Genomic DNA, 26,409 nt, shown 5'->3' with positions numbered 1-26,409 from the left:
AGCGATTTAATGTTGATGGATGGATTAAAAAGACAAATATAACATTTCCTTCTGTCTTCAATTCGTAATCATCATTGTAAATCAGTTATGTAAAATCATACAATCACCAATGTTTAATACTGTATAACAACCAGTCCATTGAGCTGTTAAGGAGACAGGCAGTGTGGTTGGAATTATTCAGAATCACTGGATTTGACTGATTGAGGCTGAAAACTCTGCTTTTGCTGCCATCTAGTGGATAATGACTCAAAAAGCTTAGCATTTAAATGCACAAACTGGTTTGGAAAAAAAGAAAAACATCACTCTTGAGTGAAGTTAAATGAACAACAAAATTATAGAGGGTTCAATAGAGGAGAATTAATCCAGATCTTGAACAAAAAATGGATTTGGAGGTTCAAATAAAATAAGAAAGTAAATCATAATATAAGCAGTGGGGGAGTTAATTAGATGGAGCTCTCTATGAACCTCAAAGGATGTTGCAGCAGTCACTTTATATGCATCATAGAAATGATGAAAGGCTGTGTGATATATGCAGTTAAGTCTGTGTAAGATAAATATGATAATGAGGGAAACAGTATAGAGACCAAAGGCAAACTGCTCTATTTACATACAAACCAGCTGCAAACGCACACGTTTCGTTACATCATGAAGCCCTTAGAAGGCTACTAATCACTAAGTTACACTCTGTTTACTGCCATATTTCTATGAATGTTACTTTTTGAAGCCTTCATGCTCAAATTGATTGATGCTATATGTGTGTGAATGATTTTTATTAGAGAAAAAAAAAAGGAAACTAAGTTTGAATGCCTGCAGTTTTCTCTTGCATGAGCAAGTGACGAGTCAGATTTCTCAAAGGTTTCCAGATAAAGGGGCAATACTGGGAGACAATTAAGGCTTTTGATGGGGATTATGGAAAGGGAAATTGCCCCCCTAGTGGATGGGATCTCGTGCTTGTTTCTTCCAATATTCCACCTGTGTGTGTGTCACATATGACTTCTGAATGAGGGAGAGGCAGGAATTAATGTGGTCCCATGCTGGCTTTCAGAGAAATGTCTCACAGAAGCCCAGATGATGCTCTGGATGGGGAGGATTTTTATGAAAATGGCAGCATCTGTTGGGCTGCTTCAGCCTTTCAGTTTTTATTTTCTTGGAAGATTTGAGTCAATTTGCTTCACAAATGCAAACGCTGCAGAGTCAGACTGCTGATTCATTCCCATTCAGGCACTCAGGCACTATTGACACATATTGATTAGACATTACAGTAGAGGCAGTTGCCGAGGCAATATCATTATTGGCTGCTGGTGTGAGGGCTGGTGTGCAAACACATAATGACCATGAGGAATGCTCTCTACTACTATATATCATGTCACATTTCATGTAGACTTGAAAAATGGACCAGAACCCCCCTGTGGCCATGATATGTTGATTTAGTTGAAGAAGTAGTACAAGTGCAATATTTTTCTTTTTACTAAATGGATCATGACTGGATCAATTTGCAGTAATATGATGATTAAAAGCAAGCTTCTTTTTTTTTTTTTTTTTTTACTTTTATGAAGCTGCAGAATAAAACATCTTCAAAAATCATCTTTCAGCAACAGGTATGACGTCTAATGCTTTACGCATGGATCTGTCAACTACCAAGGGTTGATTTTATGATCCTTTTTTTAATTTAATTTTTTATTTTCTTATCCGTACGCCTCCGCTGAAAGACAACACTCCCCCCTTTCTTGCCTTTTGTTTCCGAGGTGGAGCCTGATAGCTCGACTTTACCAAAGTGAAGTTCCGGGAGAAGCAGACGCACAGGACAGCACCGGGACCAGCAGAGGTTGGCACAGCACTGGGACGCACCGGATCGGGGAGGGACCTTACAGGCGGCTGACAGGGACAGAAAGGGGGATCTTTGGAGGAGGGAGGGCTTCCGCACGGTCCACTAAATCTACAAAGCGGTTTTACGCGGCAGTAAGACGAGAAAAAAAAGCAAGAAGATGAATTCCTTCATCCTGCTGTCGCTTTTCGCCACGGTGATCGTCGGAAAGTCACCTCGGCTGAAATTCATTGTGCACGGTAGGATGCTGCTCTATTCTGCGACTCTCCTCCAGTTTCTACTGCACATTCAAAGTGAAACGGTCATTTGTATCCGGACGCATGTTTTGTTGAAATGCATCCGTGCATTGTGCGCGGCAGTGGATGGATGGATGAATGGACGCATGATGACCGAATGAATGAAATCAGTGAGTTTTGACAGAGGTTGATGCGCTCAATCATTCACATCTTTTTTTTCTTCTAATTAACAGTTTGTTGGAAAAGATGAATAGATAGTAGCCTGTAAACGCGTAATGACGGTGCTACTTCTTGGATTAATTTCTGAAAACACCGCCCTCCCCCCACTGACCGAGTAGTAAATTACGCGCTCCTCCATTGAGGCCCCGCACACATGTTACCAGCCTCTTCACATGATGTGGAAGAAAATGGTTGCTGCTGTTGGATCTCAGTGTTCTCGCCATATCCATGTGGTAGCATCCGGACTTTTGTTTTTCCAGGTTTCTTGTGCGTTTTTCATTAACCGGCACTCGAAGTGCCAACTGGAACGAACCGGATGTCATTTGTGCAACTTGTAGCTTTGGTGTTGTTCATTTTGACAGCTTGTGTGTTCAGTTTACATCACTCCACTACGCGTTCACATGGGGCTTCTCACTCTGGTTTACGTTAGTCCGCCCGTCTGTCCGAAGGCGCACCGAGCGCAATAGGAACAGGAGCGTCTCCTCATCCAAAGGGGGGTGGGTGGGTAGGGGGGGAGGCATGGCGCTTTTCAGTTTAAGCACACTGCAAGGCTGTAGCCTCTAAAGATCCGCCGTGAAGCAGCATTATTACTGTGAAATATGACTCTTTGGAGGCTGACACCGCCACTGTGGCTCCGCGTCCTTGCGGAGCTGCAATGCGGGACGCGGCAGCTGCTTCACACTGCAGCAGAACAGAGCAGCCCGGCTCAGACACAGACACACAGTGGGAGCTCCGCAAAGCATCCCCACCATCAACACACACACACACACACACACACACACACACACACGCACACACACACACACACACACACACACACACACACACACACACACACACACACACATACACAGATACTACAGGCAGGAACATGGTGTGTGGGGGAGAAGGGAGGGCAGAGAGCATTGGATGGAAAATTCCGAGCTGACTCTTGCTTATCCATTCCGCTCACGTCTGTTACACCTCACACAGTCCTCTAATGTATTCAGCAATCAATAGAGATGGGGGCCTGAGTGTCAAGTTATCAGCTTCTGTATCCATCCCCCTCTCCAGTGGATGAGCGCGGCGCAAAACGCGCCAGATGACGACTCCGGACGTGCATGTCATGTCAATCACATGCCGTTGTTACGCAATCCGAGGGTTATCAGTGAACGCCTGTCGTCAGGGCTCACACACACACACACACACACACACACACACACACACACACACACACACACACACACACACACACACACACACACACACACACACACACACACACACACACACACACACACACACACACACACACACACACACACACACACACACCCGGAAGCACAGGTATAGGATTGTCACAGGAAATCCATCTCGCATGGACACAGTATGGAGCAGTTTCAGCACCTCGGAGCTGTCCCAGGTGCTGAAACTCTGAACGGGCCTCATTTGGCACGCTTTTGGCCAAACGAGGACATTTGGCAGGTCCTGGTACCTTCAAGGAATTGTTTGAAGGACCCACTTTAGGGGATTGAGCTAAAAATTATTTTGGGGTCAGGTTCAGCCTTGCTGCAAATGAATAAGACATTGCAGGAGAAGTTGTATTCTTTTGGCACACAACTGCACCCATGTCTGTTCCAAAAAGTGAAACAAAATGCGATCGAAAGAGGCTGAAGTGCATCTCTACTAATCAGCTAAGAGAGAGAGAGAGAGAGAACAGATACACTAATAACCCCTACGTTTTCAATAGGGTCCTATGCACTGTCAATACTCGGACGCTAATTAACTCAATCTACATTAAGGTTAACCAGGAATACGAATACTAGAAGATATTTGCATCATGCACCATTCAGTTTAATTCAATGCAATGCCGCTGGGCCATAAATTACAACCTCCAATGCCATTAAAGGTGCAGCGTGCAAGATTTAGTGGCATCTAGCAGTGAGGTTGCACACTGCAACCAGCTGAATACTGATCCCCTCGTTCCTCTTTCCTGGGGTCTCAATAGAGCATGAGGAAAGGAGAAGCAGGAAACCGAAAAGGCAGCATTCAGTGTGTTCATCCTGGGCGACACTGAACAGTCTGCCTTAGGAACATTTTTTAAAATTTTGTTAGTATATGTGTAGTTAAATCTGCACCACATACAACCAACGACACTGAGTATCTCATCATCAGTGCTCTGATTAGATTGTGAGATGTTTAAGGCCCCAAGTAAATGTTTCAGGTCCAAAACTATGTGTGAGGATTTGAATGTGCTCAATGAGAATATAAGATGAAAGCATCAAATAAGCTGCAGCTCTTGAGGGCCGTTCACCGTCTGCAGTGGTCAGTATCTATCAAATACGGTCCAAGTGGTGAACGAGCGGCAGGGTCACGGGCGGTCAAGCCGCAGCAATACATGTGGTACCATTGAGAGTCCAACTTACAACTTCCAGGACTGAAAGGATTGCCTGATAGTGTCTTGTTGCCAGATAGCGCAGCACATGTACATAGGTGTAGTGGAGTGACTCGATGGATCGGGGATAGTTTAGTCGTAAAGAGGGGGACTTAGCCTATGATATAAATGTATGCATGCTTCTACAGGATGTACGTATTTTAGTTGGAAATATGCAACTCCATTATAAACTAGTTTAATATAGGTTTAACTGCATCTATAGTATTTTATTTTGATTTGAATGTTTTAGGTGGAATTAGGACAAACTGTTCATCGTGTGCACTCTTAAACACATGCAGCGAAATAACATCTGTTTACCGTCAAGAATCGATTGGACAGGAGGAAATGGCAAAGTGTCCTTGAGCAAGACACTGAATGGATGGACTGAGCGACTTGCATGGCAGCTGCCTCCACTGGTGTGTGTGAATGAATGGGTGAATGTGATGAACAGTGTAAAGCGCTTTGGGAAAGGCTCAAGCAGCGGAAAAGAGCTATTTAAGTGAAATCCATTTACCATTAATTCAGGCTGAAGGAAAAAAAATAACATTTCTTTTGTGTTTGGTAAAAGTTCTGCTCTTAAATATTTCAACCTACATTTTTAAACAAAAATGACTCAGAACACTTTCTTTCTATGCATTAAGCAACAGGAGTGCGGGTCCTTTACAGAGAAATGCAGTGATCTGTGACACTGTCCTTTATATTTGTTACCGTATTGGTTTTTAGACCATCCTCAGGAAAATCTTTTCACATGTATAAATAAGTTAAACCAGCATTCCTCTTCTAAACAAACCATCACAGCTATTCAGCGGGAGAGCAGCCATGACAAGCGTGGAGTTTGTTGAGAGCTGTTTACTTTGTGCTGGATTCAAATCAACTTCTGCCAGTGTTTCGTGTTTCTGGCTTTTGGCTGTGGAAGGTCAAAAAATGTGTAATATGTGAGAGCTTCTGCCCATTTTCTCAAGATCACCTCATCTTTCAATATCAATGGGTTTTTGACTGTCGTGGGAAGATCATGTTATAAATGTGTGACTCAACAGTAAATTTAATCTATGATTGGATCATCTGTGCTGGGTTTTTTGATAGTTTTTGTGTCTATGAGAGGTAGTCATGAGATGTACACAAGCTTAATCACACTAGTCGTGACAGGAGATGAGTAAAATGGTTCAATAAAAATAAATTTAAAAAATCAGATGTTATCAGATGTTGATCTCATGTAGCTGTAGAAAAGAGTCTAGTTTGAAGCATATTTGCCAGACAGAGAATAAGGTCTATTAAAAACAAAACAAAAACAAATGTAGATATACCCATTTATGTTCTTTGTGATAAGAATATGCAAAGAAGGTTGTGATATCAATAAAAACAGAGATAATCTGAGATTAGTGAAGTAGATAACATAAGTGTCACCTTCACTACCAGTATATACAATTAAGAGATATCCTAAAGAATATATTCATAGACATCTAAACATCTACGTTTGCCCCATCAATAACAAAATTCAATCACTCAAACCACACACAACAAAAACTCTCACAAACATACAAAGTACAGGGTGAAGATATAAAGAACCTCCCATCAGACTTTAACTGGTACACTATTTTTAACAACACTTTCCTCTATGACCTGCAGTTGTACAAAAAAACCCAACTCATCCAGAATAAAACCTCCACACAACACACAACACACAACACACAACACACAACACACAACACACAACACACAACACACCTCATCACACGCAAACTACACTGAATACTGTATTTACTGCCCCACATCTGTGAATGATCATTTTGACCTCGTAAACAGACTCAAACCTGCAGGTCGGAGGTCGTGTGCAGGCTCTCAGTGAGACATTAAACCACCAAACCAGACTGTTTACCTCAGACTGTTGTCACTAGTATTCATCACCTCACACTGTCCTGTCTTTACTTCTTCTGTCTGTGTCTTCATCGTCACACAAAAAAAAGACTCATGACGATCACTGATTCTCTGAGATATTGATGAGATGGGAACGTGTAAAAAATACTACTTCATTACTGTAACGAGAGTATTTCTAATCCATTTCATTGAATTTGATGTAAACACGCATTAACATGCTAAAAACCATGGTCCAAGGGGCCAAATCCTTCAAACAAAACATCTTTCTTCTGCCATATGATCTTAATTGTCCATCATGTTCTCCAGGCCATCGCTTGTTTAGGCTGTGTATATTTCGGTGCTGAACAGGTACTGTCAGGAGCTTTTTGGTGGGAAATGAGCCGGAACAGCCCTGAACCAGGACAGTGATGCAGCACAGTGTAGAAAAGATTCCGAAACAGGATTGGAAGGGAGTTGTTTTACTCCAAGAATATCTTTCTGCCTACACATTCACTTGACCCATGCATTTTGTGCAGGTAAAGGATTTCACATGCATTCATAAACCGGTTGGGTGAAATGCGCATGCATTTGTTTGTTGGATAAGAACAGCAGAAAATTCCTGCAATCATTCCTCCATTTTTTTTTCTTTCTTTCTAAAGACTCCATTAAAAGAAAGATTTGGATTAAGTAGCGACAGAAAGTGAAAGCCTGCTTTACTTTTCCTGCACATTATGAAAGCACATCTTCCTTTTTAGTGTGAACATTAGAGGCGAAACACCAAAAGGCAGAAACAGGCAAAGTAGGACAACCGAGGAAGGCAGTCGAAAAATATCGAAAAGAGGGGAAAAGAAATAAATACAAAGTCAAAGAGAATGAAGGAGGACAAGAACATTTCACTCAATCACGCTGCGACCGAGCCTGAACGCATCAGAACCACGAGGCACATGGACTTTATAGTCCAACATAAGGCCTGTGGGCCAAAACTGAACCGAGAGAGGCGCCAATATGGCCAAACCACCAAGAAAATTGTAAGAAAAAAAAAATTAATTCAAAGAAAACATTGCTTTGTTATCAAATTTCAAAGAATAGCAACGCAACACAACACTGAGACCTGGGCTGAGATATCAGTGACGCTGCCATGAAAGATAGAAAGCTAGCATTAGCCTCAAAGCCACGCTGTCAGGGTGAGTTTGTGAAAACACCCACAATGCAACAGTTTTTTGTACCTTTCACTCCAGAAAGTATAAATAAAACTGGCTTTATGTTGAGATTGTAGACATCTTCCATTGGAATTGTTTGGCTTTGGTGAAAAAAATACAGACATTTTTCAGCGCATTTACTCAACAACAAAGAAAAACTTTAAAGTTTAAATTCCAAGGTTATAGTGGCACTATTTCTATTGAAATTTGGCTAAATCTGCCTCCTGAACTACAATGTGTTTGACACCCCTGCTCCACAAGATCATCGATTCGATCATCAATTTACAGTAAAAGTAAAAACAAAAGAAACAAACAAAAACAGCTGTCACAGTGCTGCCAAACAGAAAAACTTCAATAGCTTCTGGATACCAACTGCTCTTTTTTATAATTATCTTATTTGATTCGCTTGTTCTTTGTACATTTCAAAATGACTGGCTATTCGAGTCACATGCTCTGCTCGTGCGGAAGAAAGTAGGATTTTAATGAAAACGTGTGGCTGTTTTTGTGAGCTTCCGAAAAGCTGACCTTTTAAGAATTTAAGGCATCCGCGCGGCAGCAGTGATTAAATGTCTGAGGGGAAAAGGACCGGAGGAGCGCAGTGTTTTCAGACTTGATATTGTGACTGCCTTTCCTCTCCCAAGGAGCATTCAGAGAAAATCTAAACCGCATTGTTTACATCACTGTCATTTTCTCAGCCGGCTGCGGTTGCGTTGGACTGCTGTCACGCTGCCAAAAACCTGTGAACCATAACACTTTGTATTATTTTGGTGCAGCTTGTAAAGACGCGTTCAAACGTACGCTCTGCTGTCCACGACCATGTCAACAGGAAAAATGTTCCGTCGGAGCCAACCCATTGGAAAAAGAAAAGAAAGCCTTCGCAAATGAACTTGCAGCCTTAACGGAGAGTCTCATCTTTTAATGCGATCATGTGGTTTGGTGCAGCACGTCACCAGAGAGGGAATAAATTACAGAGGATTTAACATCTCGACAATCACACAAAAAGCACAGAAGTCGTGTGTGAGGAAACTGTAATAAGGCAGGTATTAGTACGATGAATAGGGAATCTTTTGGGGTGTCTGTTTTCTGATGGGTTCTTACTTTCTCCTTCTGCAACTCTTAACTTTACTTGTTTCAAGTTGCATCAGTAACAATCGAATGTCAAGACTTCCTGTTCCTCTCTCAGGAATAAAGATAGAAATAAACAGCGTTCTACATAAACTCTAGCAACATGTTTTTTAATTTAAAGAAAAAGATTAAGTTTCTGACTCCCATCGCCAGTGACAGGATATGGTTAAAAGGTTTGAAGAAAAAAAACGAACCAGCAGATGTGGAAACTGTATTAAATCATAGTCAATTACTGTGACATTGCTTGGAGTGTAAAAGGTACTTTTGTAAAAATAACAAAAAAAAATACTCATTCACTTTGTTAACTGCATCATAATGCATCGTAGAAAGTTGCTATTTGATTCAATTTACCTGGAAAATGATGCCTTGTTCAAAATTGTCAATTGAAAATGCTTCTTGGGAGAGGAAATGCAGTCAGGATATCAAGACACAAGTCTGAAAACACTGCGCTCCTCCCATCCTTTTCCCCTCAGACATTTAATCATTGCTTCAGCGTTAAAGCCTTAAATTCTTAAAAGGTCAGCTCTTCAGAAGCTCACAAAAAGAGCCACACGTTTTCATTAAAATCCGACTTTCTTCCACTTGAGAAGAGCGTGTGACTCGACTAGCCAGTCATTTTGAAATGTACAGAGAACGAGTGAATTAAATGAGAGTAAAAGCTAACAGGTATTTTTGGGTTTAGTTTCAGCTTAAAGAGCATCTTTAATGATAAAAAGAGCAGATCCACAGTCGAAACTTTTGGAATTTTGGCAGCACCGTGACAGCTGCTTTTTTTTGTTTGTTGTACTTTTACTGTAAATTGTACTTCTAAGGTCATTTTCCACATGAGGGATGTGAGGTGTGGCCTTTTTGAGAGACGATACAGATTGAAGTCAAGCAAAATATTTACCAGAAATAATTGATTGGTGTTGAGATCACGAGTGAAGGTCTGATCCTGTAGATTTTACCTGCAGTTCCTGCCTGTGCTGCAGCAGGTTTGAGTTTGAGTTTATTTTATTTAAAACAGGGACAACACATATTGATGAACATATACATGTAAAAGTTTCTGTCTGGAACTGTGGATTATATATTGTATAAATAAGACACGTAGAGAAGTATTATGTCAGCTGTGGTCTTGCAATGTGCTATTAAATTGCATGTTACCACGTGGAAAGCAAGCTTTCATATCTGTACCTGGATAACAGACATGTTGAGAGTTTTGACGTTGATCCTATTATTGTTTCCACGATCTTCCGTTAACGAGCATAATTTAGTCTTTTCCAATCCTTCAGCTTTACATTCTCGCTGTGCGCTCCCTGCAACATGCCTGATTTTAATACTTCGGCTTTACGAGGGCACATTTTTTTAGATTCTGCGGTCAGAAGAGGATAAAAACACGAAGGACTGTGACGCTACAGGTTCACGATTAGACACTTCTTGTATTTGAAGAAAGAAATCATTGATTCCCTTTGGGAAATTGTTGCTCTGCATATAGACAGACTCACTTCTCGATCCTATAAGCCACCGCGGCTCTGACAAACCACAGCACCAAATGCAACGTTTTAAAATTCGAATCAAATATGTAGGAAAACAAAACAATCACTCAACTCATATAAATTAAATCAAGCAGAGCGAGGCTCAGGGGCTTCTGCCTGGCCTGGTTGGGGTTCGACGATATCGAAAGAGAAAAGGAAATGACAGAGAGCAACAAACAAACGAGTGAACATCAGTCATGTTTTAGCAGGGATGCTTCAAAATGAGCAATTCAGTGACACATTTGGTTCTGATTAGTTTTGCGTAATGACGATGTTTTGTTGTCGAGTATTCACAGCGTTCGGCCTGTAACTAGAATACTTGTTACCAACCCTTTTTTTCCTATTTTTCTTTTCTCTTTCTAATACCCCACTCCCACATGTAAGCTAAGCGTCCTCTCTCTCTCTCTCTCTCTCTCTCTCTCTCGCTCGCTCACGGTGAAATGCTCCATGAACATAGAAGAGCAGGAGCATCCAAAATGAAGGCGATGTCTCTGGGCGTGCTCCAGACTTTCAAGAGTGTCACATTATAGTTTCCAAATCCAAATCTGAGAAGCACCTCAGGGCAAATAAATCCTCATCCTCCTCATAATCTCTGTTGCTTCAGCCCACGGGGAACCATTGGCTTAAACAACGAGCCAAACATCACAGTTCAGCCTGTGAGTCATTCACTCGCTGCTAACGATCCACGAGCTGATGACAATCAACACACAAAAACGGTCATAATTAAATCCTGCATAATGAAAACACAAAGCTGGCACTTCACAATGACACCATATGTTCTCTGATATGACGGCGAGGTAAATAATGGCAGTGCTCTAATGGGTCACCTCTCTTTGTAAACAACCCTGACATTGATCAGCTCCAGAAATATGTCTTTCAGACAGTTTTCCTTGTTGTTCAATGTGATGTGGTTATTTACAAACTTCATTGTCTCGGATGCGCAGAAGGCTTCAGTTGTGAACTTGTTATCCAGTTGATGAGGGCTGGCTTGATCTTGATTTTCAGTGTGAATACAGAACTGGCTTGTGGTGAGTCAGCATTTAATTTATTCATGACACAAAATAGAAATTTTTAAGCATTTATTTTAAGCAGTTTATCATCACTTACAGAGAATATGGCTTCACCGGGCAAAATTAGAGCTGAACGAACAAGCGAAAACGTTACAAACTATAATAAAGAAACTGTATTTCACGTACAGGTTGATTCTTTTTGTTGTTGTTGTAATTGTACAGGGTGTGTTGGTGGGTGTGTCGAGGACTGTGTTTGTAGCTTCTGCCACCCTCACCACCTGCTGCAGGTCCTCCAGCACCACAAAGCTCAGCAGTAGCTCAGGAGACTCTTCATGGCCAATCGATGGCTTGTAGCTCCCCGAATGGCCACAGACTGCCGCCTCCCCACCCGGAGGGGGACGTTTGTAGTCCAGCTGAGGTCAGATGAAATACCGACATCTAGGAATTTGAAGCTGTCTGCTCTCTCTGCTTTCTGGCTTTGTATGCCGGGAGCAGAGAGCGCTTCGATCTCTCGAAGTCGAGTTTTGTTTTCTTGTTCTTGGTGGTGTTGATTTAGACGACTGAGTGAGCTGCATGCAAAACTATAAAGAAATAAATAGATAAAAGATGGTGTTTATTTTTACTCTTCTTTGAACTCAAAGTAAACCTATCTAACATTTAATCAACCTCTCTGGAATTGATGTTCTGATTGTCAGAGAGTGAAATTAAAGGTGTGTGTGGGGGGGGGGGGGGGGGGGGGGGTCGGCTCAACAGCCGCACTGACCCACACTGGGCTTCTTTGTTTGTTTAACATTTTCATGGAAAATACAAGCTTCATCAATTAGATCTGCGCCAATGAGAGATGCTTCTGTTTCCATAGAAACTTTGTTGGTTGGCTAGCAACATGTCTCAGCACCACGCACTGCTACGTCCTCCTGGTTTCACCGTCAGACTGGATGTCTTGATTTATTCCAGTCATAAGGAGGAAGATCTCATCTCACAGAGGCCTTTAAACTGAGCATGGTTGTTTTGATACGACGTTTGCAGACTGTTTTCTGAAGACTGTGATATTCTAAACTCCTGCCTTTTTTTATTCACAGCATGCAATGTCGGGCACGGCTGCTTTTTGTACCCTTACTATAGGTGCGAGTACATTTTGTGTGAAACCACACCACTTAGAGACTCGGCGCTATCTCTGAATGCACGCACAGTTGCAGTGTAGGTGAGTGTGAGTCTGATTGGGTATGTGATTCAGAAAGGCCAAAATGTGCTTTCGAGCCTCCTGGAGGTGTCTGTAGTGTAACTGAAGCGAAAGTCTGCAATGAGATTTGCAGGCATGATTATATCAGAGACATTTAGGCTCCCACCAGATGCCCTTTTCCATCAACACCACCGTCAGTGTTGTGCAGAGGCTCCCATTTGGACCACAAAGGGCACGGATCATGCATCAAGTGTTTTGGTAAACAAACTGAACTCACGGATGGAAGTCTGACCGTAAACTAGCCAAGCGTTGCTGGAACAAGAGGGTCGATGGCGATTCCTCTTCTCAACAGTGCCAAGGAACATGTATTTGCAGGATGAGCTTTGGATCGCCACGTCTCCTCGACAATTGTTTGCTTTTGTTTTAATTCAATTCAGTTTAATTTCTATTTCATTTCAAGGCCCGTTTACGTGGAAAAAAAAACAAAATTTTCCACATGAGCGAGCAGAGGAGACGATGGAGAGGAAAAACTCACTTTAACAGGAAGAAACCTGCAGAACCAGGCTCAGAGGTGGAGACTTCCTGTTGGTAGGAGTTGGAAGGAGAACAGACAGACATATTGTGGAATTCAATGGATTCAAACCCTGGCTCAGGGGAGGCATTCTCACACGTTTAAACTTCTGGTGCTTAAAACCAACATTGCATCGCTCCACCGTGGCCCAAACACAAATTTTGTGACTTTCTGTCTGTGGTTCGGATTAAAATCCAACATTCCGGGTTGCTTCTGAGAGATTAGACTCTTTGAGTGAACCTGCAAGGAGCTTGGGTTGGATAAATCCAGGCCGTTGATGTGCTGACCTCTCATATTCATAGTCACCTCTGCTGCCTCTTTATTGGAAAACAGTTTTTTCATTTTCTCTTTCCTTTCTCGTTTGACCTTATATCACTCATCAGCATCTTTTCAACTCTCCTTCTAGATATTTAATTGTTGTCTCTGTCATACATTCAACGCACTCAGCTTGTTTGAATTAATTAAACTCCATTACCAAGGGGGAATATTCTAATTGCAGGTAAAAAAAAACATACATTTCAACCCGTCTGCTGACTCTTCCCTGTTGTTTGGTTCCTCAGAGCCCTCCAGGTTTCACTTCACCAAACCTGAGAACTTCATCAGCATGTACCACCAGGAGGGGACGGACACGCTGTACGTGGGCGGACAGGCGATGATCTACGTGTTGTCCTTCACTGACAGAGGGGTCCGTGACCTGCAGGTAGGACTCGTGCCAGGAGGATTTATTACTCGATTACTTTATTTTAAGAAAATGATTGCAGTGAGTCACAATGAAAGATCAGCTCATGCTCCTAAAAGAAAAAGGTGCTATAATAATAATTTAACAGTTCATTTTGAAAACCAAATCTGACAAGGATTGTTGTATGACATTTATATATGCGAAAGCCCAACAGATTTTTTTGTAAAAAGAATCTTGTTGGGTCGTTTACTGCACATCTTTGTCCAGATGGATCTTTTTTTAATGCCTGGATGTTTCAGGCATCCTTTACGTGACAATGTTTGAAATGAAAACACATCATTTTTGGCATTTTCTCATTTTAATAGCAACATTTTGAAAACGATGTCTGTTTCCACAGTGACGGCATTCACGTAGAAAATACGCTATAACCATAACAATGGGAGAACACGGACATTCTAGTGGACAGACAACCAAGTTGGATTGTTATTAGGGTGACTGTCAAAATAAAACTAACATGTCCCAGGAGAATATGGACTGGGGAGTCATGACACTCTGGACGAAACCTCAATCTTATTGTCCATCTACTCACCCTGCTTTCAGCTTTAATTATCCTCCAGTCTGCCTGTGAAGTAGCTTGTAACTGTGAAGTCACTAAAACTGTAATACCAAGATAAAGAGAGGATATTTAGACCAGAGGCGGGCATTCATTCATTCATTCATTAACCTTTATTTAACCAGGAAAAGTAAAAGAAAACATTGAGAACGAGATCTCTTTTACTCTCCATCCCCAACAGCAAACTGAGAAATTACAAGAAACAGTCAACAGCAACCATTGTGAGCGGAGATATTTATTATTGAGGGGTCAGAAAACTCAATTATCCACATCGCAATGGAGAACCTCAGCTTGTGTTTGTCTCAGGGGCACAATGCTTGGGATTAATTCATTCGGTCTCTTTGCTCCGCTGCCTTCGCCACCATAATACCCGCGGAGCAACAAGTTCAAGGCGATTCTCCTTGAAGCCGGTTGAGGAAAAACCTTTTTTCTTTTTTTCTTTCTTTTTTTTTTTCAGTAGTAGGCCAGCAATACCAAATGATGAAAAGGCTCACGAGTCGTCGAACGTCTGAGCACTGTGTTTCAGTTACGTCACCGTCTTCAGGCTGAAGCGGAGCAGCGTGTTAATGAGCATTTAACTAAACAGTCTCTTCTTCCTCCTCAGATCCCAGCGGCCTCCGATCAGACTGCGATTGATACCTGCAAAGCAAAGGGCGAACCGCTTGAGGTTGAAACTTCTCCCCTCTGTGTAATCTAGGAGACTCCATCAGTGCCATCACATCAACGTCATCCTCTTTCTCATCGTCATTATCATCAGCCTTGAAGGTTTTATTGCTATGGTTTCGGCTTTAATTCATTCACATCTATAAGGCTTGCATTAATAGGGGATTTAAGTATTGCAGATAAATTAAACGAAAACCCAGGAAATAAAGACGTAGAAAATGGTAATCTATGCAGATGAGATCAAAAACGAACACGGGGGACAGCCTCACCTCCAAACAACAAATCAAACACTGTACAGTTCACTGAGCAGTTGATAATTGCAGTGAATAATTTAATGGTATTCCACGGGGGCTGCGAGAACGGCAGAGTTTTATCACAGTCGTCAGAATAAAAGGAGTCTAAAGTGTGGCAGGATGAAGTGAGTGTTTAAACGCTTAAGGCTGTGGCGTAATCCCGAGGAGTCATGCGGTGTCGTTTAATACGTCATGGAAAATCCAAGCGTGAAAAGAGGGTCGTTAAGGGACGGCTATTTAAATAAAAATATGATCTTTCATGTCATTATAACAAGATATGAACCTGATCGCTGAAGTGCAGGAGGGTCATATTTTCTGTATTTCTTAGTTAATATTTTCAGATTTTTCAGACATGGTAGTTGGGCATAGGATGTATGTATGTATATGTGTGTATACTTGAATCTAGATTTTTCTAAATGTATTTTCATAAAATGTAACTTTAATTAATTATATTATCACTAAATGATTAATCAATGGATTTGTATATATATTTATAGGTATGTAGGTAGGTGGAGCATCTAGGATTGCACACAAACAAATGTCACATCTCTGAAATGAATCAATAAATTAAAAGGAAATACGTAAATAAAAGGTGTGTGCTGGACGATATCTTCTGTCCAGGCCGCTATAAGGCTCCATGTCTGCACAACTCCAGGCACAGACGTCCATGTTGTTTTCCACAGTTTCTTTGTAAAGGTGTAAAGACCTCATAGCTCAGACCGGTGCATTCTCTTAAATGATAACACGGTGTGCATTGATGACGTTTACGTATTATCCTACCCAAGACACACGTTATTGCCAGGAGTGAACGGGATCTTAAAGTGCACAGCATTGGGAAATACCATTGTTCATGTAAATGCAGAAATGCTGTTGTTTGTCTCTTGGAACTCTCCGAAATGTTTCCATTTCTGTGTTTGACAACGCTCGGATGAAACGTTTCTAAAAAGTCAGAAGTTAAAACATCACCACATCTGTGTGTGTGTGTGTGTGTGTGTGTGTGTGTGTGTGTGTGTGTGTGTGTGTGTGTGTGTGTGTGTGTGTGTGTGTGTGTGTGTGTGTGTGTGTGTGTATGTGCGTGTGTGTGTGTGTGTGTGTGTGTGTGTGTGTGTGTTGGCCATGAACTTCCTTCTTCACAGTGAGCTCTCCCTGGAGGTTAGATGGTGAGACGTTGAAGCCGGAGACATTATGCCACCCGACAAACGTGTTCCAAAATTCGTCTGAATATGAGATTTATTTTCTATCTCTCGGATGGCCTTGGAATCCTCCACCGACTGAAACTGACAGCAGTTGTTTATGTGCATCCAAAAAGGTGTTGCTGGAGTTATGGCACAAAACAAAGACGGCACTGTCTTTTCTGCACAAATAGAGCCGCAGCTTCCAGAAAGCCTGGCAGTGACAGATGGTGGAGGAACGTCCTAAGTGATGCAGTAAAACCACCGGTCCTGTGGAGGGGAATGAAGGACAGGGGGCGAAAAATCTTTTACGAATGTAAATCCACAGAGTTTGTAGAAAACAAAGCAACTGAAGCGAAGCGCCTCATTTAGTGGACGGACTGCGTGTTCGCCACTACCTGCCAGTCCAACATGTTTATTAGATTTCGACATCATTTTATATGGAGCACACAGTCTCAAAAAGTCGAGCCTAACAAGCGAGAACACTCAGGAGAAAAATAGTTTTGCCTGAACAGAATACAGAGAGAGTAAAGAGTACGAAACCCAGCAATTCTCCACTTTAAATAACTCCATCGTTTTTCGCTGGACTTTTCAATTTGAGATCTGCTGAAAAAATTCTATTCTACTGTAACAAATGTATAAACCCATAATGCAACACTTCAATGGCAAAAACATTGAGGCTCTATGTTAAATGGAAATAGAAAACTGGGGATGTACATATTTTATAGGGCAAGTACAAGTATAAGTACTAACCTTTAGCTCTTTGCCAATGCCGAGTACTGAAACGAGTACTTACTAAATGCTTTTAAGTCACTCTTCAGTCACACTTTAATCATGTGCAGCCCCAAAGTGGTTCACGCACCAGCAGTGTTTGGGATGAGTCCACAGGCAGAGGTTCACCAATATGAAACAGACTGCATCAAAAAAATAGGAAATCATTTCATAAAAAAAAAAACCCTCAAAGTAAAATTGTTCCAACTCTGACTATTTTAATGATATAATACACTGTGTAATGTGTGGGACCTTCAGAGAATCAGAATAAATGTGTGTGCGGGAGACGAGGCCGGAGGTCAAAGTGGGTGCCTGAGGTATCCGAGGTTTCTGGCAGCACTGCATTAAAAACAGGGATAATTCTCTCCTGGATATCACTGCATTGGCTCAGAAGCACTCCGGGGAACACAGTTCACCGTGCAATCCACAAATGGAAGTCAAAGCTGGATGAAAGGAAAGAATCCACATCGTGCTTTGGGTCAAAGCTCATTTGTTTTTTTTGTTGTTTTGTTTTTTTAAAACATCATGTTTTGCAGAAGAATAGAGAGTTTTGTTTGCCAAAAAAGTTTGTCTGAACTCATTATTTTCTCCCTTTTTGATATCTGCACTCAAAGTATGCGATGTCATGCTCATGGCTGAAATCACCTTTAACAAGAGCAAATTTTTTACCTGGTTAAATATCTTGCTTTCATTCTTATATGTTGTTTATTCTATCAGGTTTTTAAAAATGATAAATAATAATTCCGGCACACAAAACCAGAACTGTTTCTCACAAGGACAGAAACTTGCATACACACAATAATAAAAATGAAACATGTCAGCCTACATATCCGCCTTTGCAACCACCTACATCTCCACCTACACACACACACACACACTTACACAAGCCTTTATTTTATCTTTATTTCCTGATGCACGTCAACTGTCCATAGAGACCCACTTGGATTTTACATTTTATTATTCCCTATAATTAAGCACTTACCTCTTAATTTTTTTGTTTTTTTAAACAGAGAACTTGTGCCTGCGTCTGCGACCTAAACCTAGAATTTACCGTCCAGGCTTCATATTCATTCTCATCCTCCATCCAGGAACATCTTGGGGATATAAGGCCATTTTTGTTGTTTTTTTGTGCTTGATGAATAAGTGATGCGCAGAGTATTGCAGTGCAGGACTGGAGGTCTGAGTCTCCTCTGTGTTGTCTGCCAAAAATCTTCAGCGTATGGATGGCTTCCAATCTCTCTTGCCTCCCTTTCCTTGAGCAATCCGCTTTTTCTCTGGTAATCAGCTTTGCTTTGTTTCTCTATCCCTCCTCACCACCTTTCTGTCTTCCTCTGTTTGTTCTCTCTGTCCCTTGGTTGCGTTTCTTTTTTTTTTTTTTTTGCCCCGTTCCCTCTAATCACCACATAGACTCCCTCTCTGTTTATTCTTCCTAATCCTTCCACCAATCTGTGTATTTGTCTTTCGTTCCCTCTTGCTCCTGCATAATTTTCTGCCTTTGTCTCTCCTTTTTTTTATTTTTTATTTTTTATTTTTTTTGGTCCTTGTCTCCAACAGCTGGAGTGTGATAATTTCATCACCGTCATTCAGAAACTGAACGACACGTTCGTGGTGTGTGGAACAAATGCCGGGAGCCCCAGGTGCTGGATGCTGGTAAGAGTTTCTGCAGAGAAAATCTGAAATATGTTTGTTCCACTTTCTCCTGCTGTGGGAGCCTCACTAAACAGTCTGAATAATCTCCACGTCGATTGCATTTTGTATTTATTTACATCTATTGGTAAGAGGAAGACCAGGAGTTGTTTAATGCCGCAGGGAGTATTTTAGCAGGTAATGATCTTTCGTAGCGTCTTGGGGGTCCGTTTACACAACAACCGTGCTCGGAGTCACTGAAAATGCAACTTTTTGAAAATGTTCCGATTCCCTCGTTATGTGTAGACGGCGGATACGCTGCTACAGCAGATGCACACCACGGCCGTAGTAAGTAGTTCCTCTGCACATGCTCAGTAGAAGGGCAGTAAGAACAATGTTTTCCTCCACAGTGTCGTGACTCCCAGACGATATTCTCCTGGGACTTGGTAGTTTTATAGTTTTATTTTGACAGTCACTGTAATAACAATCCGACTTGACCGTCTGTCCACTAGAATGTCCGGTTTCATGACAAAAACAAACAACAGCACCCACTAGTGGCCAGACTTCAACTCTATATAATTTTCATTGTTTCTGCAGTTGCCGTGGAACTGTACGTTGTTTTCAAAATGTTGCAATGAAAACACGAAACCTTTTTGAAACGAAAATGCAAAAATGATGCATAAGTTCCACATTGTGAGCCGTTTTCAAAAAGTTCTGTTTTGAGTTGCTCTGAGCACCATTCAGAATCAGAAAATCAAAAATGTTATTTTCACTGCTATTAAAATAACAGAACTTGTGTTGGTTACAATCAGTCTTGTAAGAAGCAAATAAACAGTAAAAAAAAGAAAGATATAAAAAATCCTGTAAAAAAATTTTCTCTAAAATACAGATACAAGGTACACAAAACAATTCCCCTGTCATGTAAACGGACACTCAAAACACAACAAAAGTTCAGAATTTTCACTTAAACAGTAAACAGACAGAATAAAAACTATCGATGTTACAAATAATTGTCTTTGTCTTTGGATCCACTTTTTGACCTACGTTGGTTTCTTTGAAGATGTGAAAACCCAAACGCTGCTCGTCCAGAATGAAGCGCTACCGACTTAAACATCTTCCCCCGTCCCTCTGCAGGTGAACGACACGGTGCTGACCGACGTGCAGGGAGGAGGCCACATCGCATCCGCCTCCGAGATCTCGCCACCTTACCCCTCCCAGAAGTCCATCAGCCTGTCAGCAGGTAACAGTCACAAACAGGAAATTACAAATCTCATTCCAGGAGGAGGAAATCTTTAAGAGAAGCGGTGGAGTCGATGAGCCTGACGAACCTGAGCTCCAGGCGGAACACAGGTGCACTTAGCGGACTTAGTCAGCCCCCATGTAGGTCAACGTGAGGGAGTTCAAAGCTGCTTTTTCTCTTGATGATGTGAACAGGCAGGCACTTCTCTGACGTTGAGAGTTAAAAGATTTGCTTTCAGTCTGTCGCACGACCAAAATAAATCCCAAAGTGATTATTATAATAGTGCCTGCCCAGGTCAAACAGCTCAGTAGTTAGCAGATGTTCGGCTTTACAAGGAGATAAAAAAAACAAACTCATTCAAACACCAACGTGTTTATTGTAAGAGGGGGTGATGAAATTATTCCTATCTTCAGAGTAAGTGAAGCTACTTCATCAACAACATTCTGCCTAAATGACAGATTTTCTGTGTTTTTAAGATAAAAGATATTGTCAGCAGCCGATATTATTTGTCTTTGAAACTGATGCACCTTGAGGCCCCGTTCACAAGACAACGTTTTCAAGTGAAAACGGCAAACTTCCGTTGTGTTTTGGGAGTCTATTTACATGACAGAGGTGCTCAGAGCCACTGAAAACGCAAGTTTTTTAAAAATGGCTCCCAAGGTGGAACTATTTGAAAACACGTTTTATTAGCATTCTTTACTCATTTGTCACTTTAAAAGTAACGCTATCCGAAAGTAAGAAATGACAAAATTAACATAAATCATCAATTCCGAACCCACATCAGAAGAAATGCAAAAAACCACAGCAGCAACTCCTGGCCTCGCAGGCGAACTACGTCGTTCTGCAGTTTTCGTGTAAACGGACATTTTTTTCAAAACGTTTCCACTTTTCTGAATTTAAAACAGAAAATGATGCGTTTTCACTTGTAATGACTTGTAAGCAGGGCCTCATTCTGGTTTTTGCATTTTGTTTTGTTTCCATTGAATCCTGACATTAATTTCCACTGAATCGTTTCGTTTTAACGCTTGATGTTTTCCAAACTGACGTGTTTTCATATTCACACTCCTCTACTCCATGAAAGACACCGCTGCCTCCGACTGCCGGGGAACGAAAGATTAGAGAAGGAAATCAAAAGGAAATTTAAAAGCCTCTTGAAAGTTGGGGGGGATGGATGGGTGAGTTGACACATTTCAGAAATGAGCTTCAGTATCAGTTTGTGCTTTAAAGTGCAGATTTCTTTTAATCACAACTGGTTAACTGTTCGGTCGTTTTGCGCCGGGTGTGAAGAGGGTCGTCCCCCCGATGACAAAAGGCTGGCTGTTCAGTCACCGACTCCACCTGTCTGGGTGCTGGAGTGTCCTTGAGCAACCTTCCATGAGAGCTGTGTTGCCATTAGTGCAAGTGCATGTGAATGTGACTAACGGAGTAAAGAGCTTTGAGGCTGCTCAAGTGGTGAAAATACAATGTAGAAGTGCTATTAAGTCCACTTGCAACCTTGACTACGTAGTTATCTTTATACTTAGGGTTCACTTTGAAGGGCGGGGGGCAGACTGTTAAAATTGTGCCATAATAGCCTTTAAATTTACAGCCTAAAGTTGTTTTTTGTTGTGGCACAGAGTATACGTGATGAAAGTTTTCACAAAACCAAAAAATTGCAACGGTAACAGATTAAAATCTCAACAAAAAAACAATTTTAATGAAACTATCTGATGCAAAACACAGTGAAATATCAAGAAAACAGCTGCATTATGGGTGTTTTTACAAACTCACCCTGGCAGCATGGCTTCAGCTCGGGTCTCGGTGTTGTTTTGAGTCGCTTCTTTTAGGAAATTTGTTTAAAAAAATCAATGTTTGTTTAAAAAATGTGACCATTTGCTTAGTGGTCTGGAGGGATTGAAGCCTCTTGTGGGACAATTTTAACTTAACATTGCTCATATTTGTGTTTTGCAAGTCAAAATGATTTAATGAACCTTTTATTTGTGTTTGATTATTTTATCTATGAGCTTTATGTCCTTGTATGTAGTGAATCAGACTAAACTTTGTATGGAACTGCCATAAATCAAAAGTGATTCAAGAAGTTTGTGATGAGCAGGTTACTCACTGAACAAATGCCAGTGTGATCATTCCCTAATGTCATAACTATAATGAATCCAATGACTTGGGAGTTTTGAATAGTTGTTCTTGCTGAAGTCTCACTCCGTCCACTCTGTGACTCCGTCGCAGGAATCTACCTAATTTTTCAAAAAGCTATCACTTTGTCATATCTATTCTGGAACAGAGCCACTTTCAACTCGTTATATTACCGCCGCTCATTTGAGTGAGGCGCACCAGAGCGACACTTCTGCTCCCAGGAGTGATCCGTCTCTTATTATCATCCTCCATTCAAATGATGCAAACGAGTCGTTGCTTTTATCTGAAGAGCCTCGCTGTGCTTTGCAGAGTCGGTCCTCGACGAGATAGACGTGTTCGATTTTATTCTAAAAAAGTTAGGTGGCACTTTTCTGAAGCATGTCAATGGGATGTGGCAACTTTATGATTGTTGAATTAAGAAAAATCAAGAAAAAGAAATGAATATATGTTGGAAGTTACAGATTTGTGTGAGATGATAAGCTTGAATAAATTTCACATTCCGGAGAGTGGGGCTTAATTAGAGGCAGTTGAATGAATAATCAATTTCCCAGCATGATATAATCAAAGTGCTTATCTTCCATTACTGGAACTTTGCCTTACCTCCAGTATTAAACATAGGAAACTGGTGCAGCTACTGTAAAGTGAAATTAATGACTTGCATCTCTCAGGAAAAACTCACTGTCTTCTGTTTAAGCATGAATCCTTTCAGATTTTGCCCTTCCCTCAATCATACATGTAAATTACTCAGTGTATCGTCATGAGAGGAGGTCACACCAGCAGCACCAAACATGCACGAGTTACCATCTGCCACTGTGACCGACAAAACAGGAGCTGTTGCACAAAAGACGGCGCAGACAGATTCAGATATCAATTTTACAGAATTGAAGCCTTTTGAGTCAAAGCCTTGGAGACAAGAGGATCCAGATGTACAAGCAGCGTGAAGTGAAGTGATATTTAATGACAACAATGATCCAGAAAACAGAAACTCACAGGAGGGCCACGTAGGCCCAGTAAAACAAAAGGAAAATAAACCGAAGCGACGGAAGAGTGGCAGCGTAACAAGATGACAGCAGCTCACGGGGAAATGAGACACAGCTGGAACAATCAGAGGAAACACACGCAGGAAAACAAGACCACATTCTCCAGTGGGTGAGAGAAAGAGACACGTGATCAGTACTCGCATTACATTACAGGACCGAGTAAATATGTAAATATGCCTGTATGGGAAGTCAAGGCTCCTTCGCTCTCCATGCTGCGATCACATGCGGGCGACAGGAGATGGATGGAAGTGCTGCACACTTGTTTTCCAGACATTTTTTAGCTTTAGTTGTTTTTTTCCTGTTTTTTTTTTTCATGGATTTTCCAACTTTGGCCATTTAGCAGTTTACAGCCGCTGGCTGCTTCCAATTGTTACAGCGGTTTGAGTTTGAGTCCTTCATTGTTTTCTGATTTCACTAAATCCATCTATTCTTGCGGTTTTACCTGTTTTACCTTAGTAAGCTGTTTATACCCTGAAGATGAGAACAGTTTTGAAAATCAGTTCGGAATGCAAATGAAACAAAAAACAAACTGCTAAAGACAAATTATTTTCTGAAAGCTTGAGGGTGCCGCTGCAGAGGAGCTGAAGAGCCACATGTTGAACGTCCCTTAGCCTATAATGCACACGCTATTTCCCTCTACAGAATATTAACATTATTTAAACACATTCACACACATACACTTCGTTAACACACAAAGTTCTGCTGAAGCTGCACAAGTTGGTTACATTGGCATTTTACATAATAAAACAATATCAATAGCCAAGTATCGTGGGGCGCCCTGTGTTCAACACAGAAATTACTGTGGCTCCCATAGAAGAAAGTTAGTATATTTAACTAATGCATATAACTTTAGATCAGAAATACAAATGCAATTAAAACAACCATAAGCATAACAGCTTTGACAATTGAAAGCTATACGTAGAGGCTTGCCTTCTTGTTACTACATGTCAGTACTTTATATTCACAATGGATCTGAAAAGTCCTGTGCACTACTTTTATCTCTTTATCAATCAGTGATTCTTCAATGAGTCTGGCTGTTCCCACCTCCTTCATTTGGATCTGTGGCGACCTGCCTGTCTGTCCTAATCCACTGTCCCCTCTACTAACTCAATTACTTGTAAACAAGCATCTGTAACCGACCAAATATCATTACTGATTCACTGATTGCGACATAATCGCTGTGTCCAGCCTGTCTACTTGCTCTGTGCCAATCACCGGCCAACACCAGCTGTGTCTCACATCGATTGGTGATGAGGAAAGTGGAGGAATTTAGCCGTGGCGGATCTCAGGAATAATCATGCCGACCATGTGTTTTCACCTCAGACAGTCTAATAGCCCTGAACATGGTGAGTTTGAGGATTTTCACACAATTATCAACTAAGACTCCTGTGAACCTTGCAGAATTAACTTCCAAACTGGAAGAACTAACTCAAGTCTGGCTGCCGGAAGACAAACTGGAACTGAAAAAAGGTTCCTGCAGGTTTCACTTCGATCACGGTGACGTTGCTACTCTAGGTCTCTTTATCTGGCAAATGAAGGAATCATCAGTGAACGTATCGCAGCCGTCACCTTCGGTGTGCCTGATTGTATGAGCATACAACAGATTACATTAGTGCCTTTAAAACCCATGTAATCTAATTACAGTGAGACTTGATGTTTAATCCCTTTGTCGACCGCTTTCTGCAGAGAGTCCTGATGCAGGTCTATCGTACATCTCTGTGTTTGTGTTTTTGCCCCACAGGTTTTAGGGTTTTGTTTACTTCTCTGACTCATCTTTGCTGGGGCACATTCATATACAGTCTATATTTCTCTCAAACATCTCAGCAACCTGCCCTCCGTCTACACACCCGTTAATATCTGCAGCGCCGCCTGCGCTCGTTTCTATGGATATCATCACTTTCACAGTTGGCGCCGAGGCCTCGCTCCTCTCCGCGGGGAGCCCGGCTCCTAATTGTGTGATTATTGAGCAGTGCATCACACTAACAAAACAAGAGATGGTTTCTAATTAAGCCGACCTTTTCAGCGTCGGAGCACTTGATGAGTGAATCAGAAATTGTGTGTTTGCCACGCCACGGAAGGTCGAGCTATTGTGTTGAAGAGACACTCGGGCGCCGCGTGGCGCCGTTTCCAGATGAGGATCGATTGTGGGGGCAACGAGCCAGCCCCCTCCTCGAGCCGAGCCGCGTTCAAATAACCATCAGTCCTGATTAGGACGTTACTGCCATGATTTCAGCTCTGCATTGCTATGGAGACGGAGCTCCGAGTGGGGTTGGAAGAAAATGGAGATTTGTGGCTGCTCATTGGTGCAGTCAGCTGTTCTGCCCTGATGTCTTCTTTGCTCTTTCACTCACCTGTCTTTTCTTTTTTTCTTTCTGTCTTTGTCCTCCCGGGCTTGCCCACTCTGTGTTTAATGCTCACTCTCGCTCTCTCTATCCTTGTTTATCCCTCAGTAAATCCCCGTCTTGTGTCACCTCGATCTGGCTTACTCTCCCTGTGAACCTGACTCTTGATTCACCTCTCTCTCTCTCTCTCTCTCTCTTCATCTCTCCCTCTCTCCCCCTCTCTCTCCCGTGTCAGATGGGAATCTGTATTCGGCCATGTCGTCGGTGGGAAGTCATGCTGGCTCCATCCGTCGTACGTTTGGCTCCCAGAAACTCCTGAAGTCGGAGAACATTTGGCTGCTGAGTGAGTAGGAGGAGGGAAGTCACGCAGAAAACACGCAGGTTTAAATTCATGCATATGGAGAGGGTGGGCGGCGTGCTGGAAATCATCTACTATCACCCTCATGGGGAAAAACATGTAGGTGTAGCCACTGAAGCCGCACCATAATGATGTGCAGTGTGTGCTCCTGTTGATCCTCACGGCGGGTTTTCCGCCGCTAAATGGCTTGATGTGATTGAGTGAGACAGAAGCAGGAACGTTTCCCGGGAGCAAAACAAAAAAGTTGCATTTAAATGTATTGTTTCAAAACACGTCAATAAAGCCCTTTTATCATTACGAACGCTGGTTCACTGTTAGAATTAGCATTTTGTAGTG

The 26,409-nt window shown here is 41.8% G+C and overlaps 1 protein-coding gene across 1 annotated transcript in view; it reads left to right on the top strand.

Moving 5' to 3' along the window:
• Positions 1-1,793: 1,793 nt before the first annotated feature.
• Positions 1,794-26,409, top strand: part of LOC308114645 (semaphorin-7A) — a 41,725-nt gene continuing 17,109 nt past the window's right edge. Inside the window, exons 1-6 of the mRNA XM_080471691.1 lie at positions 1,794-2,064; positions 13,707-13,846; positions 15,043-15,105; positions 18,892-18,987; positions 20,098-20,203; positions 25,951-26,058. Coding sequence (XP_080327817.1) covers positions 1,986-2,064; positions 13,707-13,846; positions 15,043-15,105; positions 18,892-18,987; positions 20,098-20,203; positions 25,951-26,058 — 592 coding nt within the window. The 5' untranslated portion in view covers positions 1,794-1,985. The remainder of the gene's footprint in view (positions 2,065-13,706; positions 13,847-15,042; positions 15,106-18,891; positions 18,988-20,097; positions 20,204-25,950; positions 26,059-26,409) is intronic.

Source organism: Lipophrys pholis (assembly GCF_963383615.2).
Source record: "Lipophrys pholis genome assembly, chromosome: 9".
Classification (NCBI taxonomy): domain Eukaryota; kingdom Metazoa; phylum Chordata; class Actinopteri; order Blenniiformes; family Blenniidae; genus Lipophrys; species Lipophrys pholis.
The sequence above is the reverse complement of the archived record's forward strand: the minus strand, read 5'-3'. Positions and strand labels throughout refer to the sequence as shown.